Raw genomic sequence first — 9,660 nt, forward strand, 5'->3', positions numbered from 1 at the left:
TCACGCCGGTAAGCAACACGTCTCCAAAACATTTTTTTTTATTTCACCAAAGCGTGGGCATCTTCACCACATGTTGATGCTTTCTTTCTTTGCGTCAGCAACATGCGAGTTAGGTAAACGTTGCATTTGAAAAAACACTCTTTGAAAACTAACCGCATGTAAATTGCTGGATTGAAACGCTTTGTGTTCGCAAGGCTTGAGTAAGAGGCAACGTTCATATTGCCGCCCGGATGAAATGCTAATTAGTAATTTCATAGTAAATAAGGAACCTGATAAGCAGTGATGCTAAAATAATGGCTATGTTCGAACAAGCCAGCAGGTGAAAATGGTTAATACAGATGATGCCACAAAGGCTGGGTTTGCGCTTTGCTCCGAAACCTGTACAACACGTTCATTTCTACTTAAAATCTTCCTGCTTTGGGCTCGGCTTCTGGTAACACACGGTATTGAAAATTTTGTAAATCACACAAAGTTTCAAATCTTACTTGCAAATCACCGATCGAGAAGTTTTTATTGGTATAGGGTTTGTTAGTGCTCGGCACACTGATAAAAATTAATAAAACTGCAGACAATATTATTTACATTTGACGGTTTCACCATGGACTTTTAAACAATGACATATTTCGTGCAGTGACGTAGCAATGCACAGGGTCGTCGCACAAAGAACAGTCATTTTCTAAGATAGTATCTTGAGACGTTGTGCATGCGCCTAAAATAAGCAAAACTTCATTATGCAAGGGAGAAAGCTGTAAAGCAAGTAAGTATATGCTGAAAGCATAAAGTCACCGCTACATTGCAACAAAATGTTCAGAATTTGGTTTCAGAGAACAGAGAGATGTATTACACGCAATAGCTAATATGAGTAAAAGCATACCCTGGAAATCGTTACAAAGATGATCTGTTTCAGAATTAACTTACAAGTAATTACAAAAATGAAAATAAACGCTATCAAGACCAACTTCTTAATGCACTTTTGATAGCTACGCATAATAGAATTTCCATTTAAAAGGCTAAAAAATGATGAAATTGAATTATGACCCGAAACTGTAACAACGATCCTAATGCACAACGGAGATAATCGAACAACTTGCGCTGGTACAATTGACGTGAAATCGATGCTTGATCAACGCGGAATGACCTTAATGGGACATTGATATGAAGGAGTGAATGAAATACAAACTGACGGGATATACAGTATAGAATATATACATCACACAGACTGGTGCTGAATTGGATATACAATGTGGGATTTTTTGCAAAAAATAAACTGTTTGAAAAAAATAGCGTAGAATCGACGAAATTCTGACGTTTCATCATACTTTTTCATGAGAAAAGCAAGTAAAGCTAATTACTTCGGCAAATAATTAAAAGCTACTGATTGTGTGACAACTGTAGAATTATTGGCGAACGAACTCCTAACTACTCAGTTTTTATAGACATTTTTCAAGCATGTAAGTGCGTAATATGCTTCGAAATTGCGATTGGCAAATATTTAAAAAAGCATGACCAATTCGACTGTAACTTGCGATGGAACTCATCAGTCAGTTAAGCCCATTTTGATGGCGAGGTCACGTGGTACTTCAACGTGATTTGAAGGAAAAACACCCATATGACCCCCTACTGTTCCGCGCCACCAGTTTTTGTCCGTCCATTCAACGACAGTTATAACATCACCTTGGCTAAATTCTAGCTCCCCAGGTTCTTGACGTCGGAAATCGTAGGCAGCTCGAACTTGGAAGCTCTGCAAAAATAAGGCGCAGTGCATAAGGAAATTGCCTATTGTTGCAGAGAAATAATCATCACTTCCGCGAGGTTGGCATGGACGAATGAGCGAGATCCTATTATTGCAAATGGTAGGTAATAGTTACTATTACATGCGTTTAGTTTGGGTTATTGTTCCAAATACTGTACATAAAAAACCTGCCATGGTAGTAAACGTGAATCTGTTTTAAAATTCGTATGCATCATTATCATTTAAGATTCTTGATGTTTGTTTTGGTCTGTAAGTATGGCGAAATGAAATCATGTCAGGAACTCTTTTAGTGCTGATTGCTACATTAATTATTATTAAAGTAAATCGCAAGGCATTCAAGTTAAACAGGGTATGACAAATGCATTCTCACAGACAAGTATTGGATTAGTATTGATCAACAAATTTCATATTTATAACCAAACACGGTTCTCATTAAGCTACACTTACAGACACTTGACACAGATGAATGCTTTTTCCATTTAACTCGCAATAATTTGATTTACACCATTTTTTATTTAATAGAACAAACTGTACAGAGCAGTACTAAACATAATCACTATAAAACAGTAGGCAATACAATCAATCACCATACATCTTTAACGTATTCTTCAAAATCAATTAATTTTACTCTAACATTTTGCATTACCTGCATAGGTATATCTGCCAACAAAATAGTTTGTGTGCGCGATATGCTTTGTTCCCTGTGATATGTGATCAGTTCGTTTAAGGAGCTGAACTTAACAACCCACAAAAAATATTTACCAGCACCATCACGGAGAACTTTGAAATGCTGAACACCGGTACCATACCTAAACGAAAAAGCAGAGTGATTTAAGACATTGTAAATGCATAACTATTATATGTGGAATCAAACCCGAGTAGGCCTTAAATTCTGGCAAGGAGTGGCCTTATTCCTTATGTGATGATTGCTTAATATTCAAGTGGTCAATTACTATATACTGGCATAAACATGTGTATATAATTGAAACATTCAACTGTTTGTCTCAGCAGATGTTATTCAGTATTTATACACATAATTACCTTGCACGAAAATCAGATACAAAACATACTAGCAAAAGAAGTTACACTACTTTTGAAAGAATATATACAGTAACCAGTATGCAGAGATGCCAACATAATTAGGTCCTTATCACATCAGCAAAGCAATGCTCTGATAACAAGGTAGGAGAAAATGCAAATTATATCAACAATGAAGGGGCATTTTGTTTACTAAATAACTGATCCCCGCAATAAAGTATTTTGCATTTTTTCCAATAGGGAGGATCTTGTTACAGCAATTAGTTGTCATCACTTTTAGCTACAAGTAATAAAATAAACCTAATGTATGTTAAACAATATATGCAGGTATACAGTATAATATTTATTTATATTCTCAGAAGCTTTGAGTATGGCCATCTTGTAACTTGGTATTTGTATAATAAGCTTTTATTTTTGTTATACAGTTCCAATTGGCAGGCGTGTTAAATGCTGATAATAATAATATAATGTCATAACCACTGGAAACTGCAAAGGGACAAGAATAAATTCCAACAAAATTCTTTTACACACCAGACCGAAACTTTACATGCTTTACCACTTCAATGCCCCTTGACATAACAACAACTGCGGAGTGATTTCCAATCACAAGTCACAAACGAATAAATACCTTTAAATCCTGATGTTGGATATGATACGAAAAAGCATAGTAATGTCATGAAACAAATACTGCTCCAAGTAAGAACTAAGAAGTCAAACATGAACCTATGGTTCAAGTCGAAACAGTAGCAAGATAACCACCTAACAATGTATTAAAATTTCACTGGTAAACGCACTGCCCAACACATACATGTTGAAGAATCATGGCTAAGCCAAACGCTTTAAGTTAAAGAATGACTGACGCATACTACAAAACACCAGATTTACTTTTATTTACTTTAGTTGGTCAGCTGACGTTATGAAATATTCATTTCAGATTTACTTCAAAGCAAACAATAAACTGAAAGTGGCAAGTGACTTCACAAAAGTTCACATTGTTTGCTCAAATTATGTTTTCTGCAGGCTTCAAGGGATTAGCTGCTATTTATCAGAAAATTTTAGATACATATATATATAATTGCGTATATATAGTTGTAAATTTTATTATTCTGGATAAAATTCTCTTTTCTACAAACTATACCTATATATTGCCTATCAATTAGCGTTTATAATATCAAAGCAGCAGTAATGAGCCTAATAATATAATAATCAAGGTGTCCGTGATGATATAAAATATTCAGTACTTTCATGAACCGTGAAAGAAGTTTTAGAAAAAATATTTCTGAGACAAAGAGTAATCAAAGCTGAATTTTTCAAAATTCTACCACAGTACCTTTACCAGTAAATGCTACGTAAGGAAATGGCAAATCGGTGCAGACAGGAAGTATTTAAACTTGATCCTCAGCATTTAATTCCTCTGATGCGAAAGGATTACAAAAGCAGAAATTGTTTGCTAAACATTCTCTATTGACTCCATAACCCTACCATGCAAGCTGCATGCTTATTCATGAATTGCTTGGAATGTCATGTGGCCATATCCCTGAATCACTGCCCACTCCTATTAAAGAGTGACAGACCAGCAACTATAATTATATTTATGTAAGAAGATGACGCTACTTGAGTACTCCTAGAGCAAACACAATTACAGTAATTACATCTGGTTTTCCTATATATTCAAATTATGTCTACATGAAAAATGAACCAAAGCGTACATTTAAAACCAAACATGAGCAAACAAAATGTAATTGAACTGATAGATCCTAGTAAATATTAGCATTTTTGACAGTTTATTTTGTGATCTATGCTTGTACCTGCATACAAGACTTCGCAGCAATAACTCAGCAAAATTATCAGGTCTAAATATCAGGGACAAACATACAATTGTTCTCCTATCAGGGATATGAAGTTAATTGCCACATTGCAGTGACATGACATCTCACTTTACAACTCCTTCTTGATATGTGAATGTAATTGCAAACTTGACCCAGATAGCTTTGACACAGTGATAGTAATCAACCATAAATATGGATCAGTATAACACATTGTAACAGAAACTGCCAGTGCTAATCATTTGAAAACTTGGATTTGCACTTTAATGTCATTATAGAACAATTAACTAAATTATTATATAGCTTGACATTGACAAACAGCACAGTAATTTTTATGTACACCAATGATGAATTGACTTACTTTACAGAAAGAGAAAAATCACCGGGCGAACTTTCACTCTCTCGAATAAGGAAGGCACCATCGGGGTAATGAGGTTTGTTTAAAGTTTGTTCTGCTTTGACACGTGATATTTTACCATAATACCAGCTGAAAATCAAAATAAGAAGATTAACATAAGATTGTAAATATTTTATAGCATGTAATTTATATGTTAAGAAATTATTTTTATGGCAACTAACATTTTTATTGCTTCACAAATCATTACCGACTTATTAGACATTACATTAAAATTTCTCAAGAAGGAAGGATGCATATTAATATGGATAACAACAGATTATAATCATAAAAACCTAAAACCAACATATCATAGTGTTCAATCTGTTTTAGACATTCAACCAACAATCTGTTGAAATTTTTCATTCTAGTAGTTCTTTCAATTCAAAAAGTTACATGAAGGTCTAACATTGTGATAATCAGATAATCATTCCACTTGATAACAATTTTAAGTTGACTGCCTGTGATCTCAAATTACATTACTTTTTATATCCTAAAATTCATACTTCTTTTCCAACGAAAACAAAAACATTCCAGACCAAAATCTAGGCTGGTAATAATTTTAACGCTACATCTTACATGTGGTAAGCCATAGCCTGACAAAGACAAACATTAGACAAAACTATGCTTAAACATCTATGTTCAAATTAATTGCTGCCTAATGATTCTAATTACCTACACAGCACACCAGTTGGATACGAATTGCCTTACTGTTTTGCTGCTCCCGTATTGCAAACAAAGCATATTGCCATTATGATATAAAACTTTTCTCCAAATATACCACAATACAAAGCTAGTTTGATGGAATATCTAGCGGATAACTGGGTAACTTTTATCTTGGCAGTTAAGCCTAATTCAACAACCTAATAATCAACAATAAAAACATATAAATCAATTGCAGCAAAAAAACACTATGCACTCCAAACTAAGCTACATACTGTGATCTACTGATTAAACTATCATTAATTTCGATTACAAACAGGAAAAAAGTATTAACAACATGCAGCCTGCAGTGCAAACATCATAACTGTAAATGTAAACTAGTATGAAAACATTCAATGACATTCTAATGGTAGTTTTAGAACATTTGACTACAAACAAACAATATACTTTGGCCCTTTCTGGAAACCCAACCCCATAACCGTATGTTTCACAATAGTATCAGTTTCATTTTATGAACCTGCAATGTGTTCAGATATATATAATTTGCCTAGAGGTCTATCAGCTAAGGTCACACAACCACTTTGCTATGCGTTTCTGATGCAAGACAGATGAATTAAACTATATAAACCTACTGCTAAATTGCAATTACATTTTCATATTTTTAATGTGTTGGGATATTTATATAATTTCTCCAATTTTGGATAAAAAATTGCTTGCAATCAAGGTGGATTTATCCACTGCAATGACAAATATGAGAGATTGGACAAAATCCATTGTGACAAGTCCAAGAAGTTTACAAGTTTTATAGTAATACAAGAACTCAATAAAGACTAACTGTAACTTACTCATGTGGTCTAAATTCAATGTAGTTTTTAGGAATCAATCCTGTTCCCTTTTCACCTTCAGCTCGACACCAATTGCGATCATCATCAAAGTTCAAAACCTATATAGAAACAACTTCAGTACTTCAGCGATACGTTGTTTTATCATTAGTCATGGTTATTAATTTGCACATTAAGTTAATAAAAAATTACCCCACACAGCTTTTATAGACCTTTACTATACTTGTAACAATAACATCAAAATGACTTACTGATAATATTCTATATATATTTCATAAGCATGTAATGAACAACAGCACCTTTAAAACTTCCCCTTTTTTAAAGCACAGCTCATCAGCGGCTGTAGCATTGAAGTCATACTTGGCAACGCATTCCATTTTTTAAAAATAACTAGACACCACACCAAGAATTACCAATCCTTCGAAACTTTTCAGGAATTTTTTATGTAATCTATATATTATCATATATGTCCAAATTTGGTAAAGTTTCTTCTTTTATGATCAAACAGGACTTAGATCTTAAATAATTTAATGCAAATGCCAAAGATCATTTTCCTTATAAATCTCTCCTGCAAACGAAGGAACATGGTTTCAAATAAGCAACAAATTTCTATATCATTAGATAAAATAACTGATTTGTAGATCAGACCAGGTTCAATACTCTACAGCAGGAGTCGGCATCCACTGGCAAGCAAGATGATTTTTCATGGCACGCCAAGTGATTTGACGTGCATGCAAAATCACCTTCAGAAAGTGCAACTATAAGTAGTTCCTAGCCCAGCACGGAATAAATTTCTTGCTCTTTCAGTTACAGCGTGCTTTTATTGCATCACTAACACTATTGAACAGTCTAGCGCTAACTAAATCGTTGGACACATCTCCCGTCAGTGAGTCCAGTCAAGTGTTGCTAGTAGGCTAGTTAAATTAAATAAATACAAACTACATGCTTAGGCCAGCTGATAATAATATAGCCTACCAATAAGACTCCCGTTCGACACTTTTGTAGCCAGAATAAAAATGAGAGCTAAGCAGTTAAGCAAACTACTAGCTGTCAGAATATCAGTAGATAGCATCATAAAAATGTATATATTTACAGAATTTAACTCATGAAATTAGGTTTAGTGGTGTCTTCCAAGAGAGTTAAATTAGACGTCAGATCATTCCGACAATCCTGGACGACAGATTTCAGATTCGTTTCTCGACTGAGCTGTGAGTGCGCTCTGTTATCAAAACGCTGTTTGCCAAGCATCAAGCATAAAACAACATTTTGAAACGAAGCATGAGAAATCCTTCAAGGACAATGCAGAAATGATCAAATTGCTGAAAAAGGCAGTATCTTGCTACGAAAAGCAAAGCAGCATTTTCATGAAAGTTGATTCATAGCATGAATCGAAAAATCGAAAGTAGCTACGAAGTCGCAGAGGTCATTGCTAAACATGGGAAACCATTTACTGACGAGGAATTTGTGAAGTAGGTCTTTCTCAGTTGTGCCGTCATGTAGTTTGATGATTTGTCAAACAAAAGCATTATAATTTTGAGGATCAAGGATATAACTGTTTCTATTGGGACAATAGAGAGACGCATAACGGACATGGCTGCAGATGTAAACGAGCAAAAAACTATTGGGTTAAAAGCTGCGAATGTTTGCAGCGTAGCTCTTGATGAAAGCATAGATATAAACCATGTTTAGCAGTTGTAGTTAGGTACTGCAGTAATGGCAAGGTGCATGAAGAGCTTTGTTGCTTGAAACCTATGTATTGCAGTACTAAAGAAAAAGATATACCAGGTATCTTCACTAAGCATTTTGAGGAAAGAGGGATTAATATAAAGATGATATTCTCAGTTACAACATACGGTGCACAGTCTGCTATGATAGGACAACACGGTGGATTTGTGACTCTTGTTGAGCAAAAGATTAGGAACCCTGTTAGGAAGTTGCACTGTATTATTCACCAAGAAAATCTTTGTGCAAAGATTTCAAATTCAGCTCTCAATAACGTAATGTAAACCGTAACATAAATAGTGAATTTCCTTGTTGTACACTCTGCTACAACACAGAGACAGTTTCGATTTTTGCTTGAAGTGATGAAAAGTGCATATTATCATGTGTGGGGTCTTATTGATAGGGCAAGGCAAGGTCTACCCTGAACTGGAGGACGAAAAGTAATTTGTAAAACTAATGTTTCTCCTAGATATTACCACGCACCTTAACGAACTTAATCTTCATCTGCAGGGCCCAGGACAAACACTGATGGATCTTTTTGACACATGGAAAGGTTTTGTAGCTAAACTGGATGTCAACAAACGGGACATCCAAACTGCAACTTTTCGCTACTTTAAACATTTGAAGGCTTTCTCAGTGGATCACCAAGTTAACGCAGTTGAAATGTAAATGAGGGATTTATTGTTTCAATTTTGCAATAAATTTCAAGATTTTGGTTGATTGTTTTCTTTTCTCATCAAGCCCAAGAGCAACGAAGACTTGAATTTATCTTTATTTGAATGGATGAACATCAAAGACTTCCAGATGCAGCTGATCGATTTCAAAGCATACTTATTTTGGACATCGAAATTCGTCTTATTGTGGAAATCGCTGGAAACGATTGAAAACAAACATTTTGACATGTTGGGATTCTTTGCCAGAGAAATTTAGCTGTCTGAAGAAGATGGCAATAGCTTTGCTGTTTGCATTAGAATTCACTTATTTGTGTGAACAAATATTTTTGCACATGAAGTTTATTCTCAGTCCACATCGCAGCTGACTTACGGAAGATAATTCGGAAGCATGTGTACCACTGAAAGAGTCCAAATATAGTCCCAATACTACAGAGCTCTGCAAGAAAAAGCAAGGAGAAGGATCTCATTAAAAAGTAACTCTTCTGACTGCATTCGATCTTATCTAATAAAATCAAAATAAATTTGTCTCTTGTACGTTTTGTGTTTACTATTCAAATCAGATAGTTGACAGTGCAAAACCAAACACACAAAAATGTTTGGCAAGCGAAGTTGTTATTATTTTGAGATCATTCATAAACTGGCAAACTACTTTCAAACGGTTGCCAACCCCTGCTCTAGAGCAAAATAATGTACTACAGCATAGTTAAACTGTAATAATAACCTTTGGCAAGGTATTAACGACGCTTGA

General features: G+C 34.7%; 1 protein-coding gene across 1 annotated transcript; it reads right to left on the reverse strand.

Annotated features, from left to right (window-relative positions):
- Nucleotides 1–492: 492 nt before the first annotated feature.
- Nucleotides 493–7,080, reverse strand: LOC143459877 (growth factor receptor-bound protein 2-like). Its single transcript, XM_076957185.1, has 5 exons — nucleotides 6,816–7,080; nucleotides 6,520–6,617; nucleotides 4,979–5,104; nucleotides 2,400–2,562; nucleotides 493–1,741 (listed from the first exon to the last, which is right to left on the reverse strand). The coding sequence occupies exons 1-5, from the start codon at nucleotides 6,891–6,893 to the stop codon at nucleotides 1,538–1,540; spliced, it is 669 nt and encodes a 222-aa protein (XP_076813300.1). The 5' UTR covers nucleotides 6,894–7,080; the 3' UTR covers nucleotides 493–1,537.
- Between the last annotated feature and the right edge of the window lie 2,580 nt (nucleotides 7,081–9,660).

The sequence above is a fragment of the Clavelina lepadiformis genome, chromosome 5 (assembly GCF_947623445.1).
Source record: "Clavelina lepadiformis chromosome 5, kaClaLepa1.1, whole genome shotgun sequence".
Taxonomy (NCBI): Eukaryota; Metazoa; Chordata; class Ascidiacea; order Aplousobranchia; family Clavelinidae; genus Clavelina; species Clavelina lepadiformis.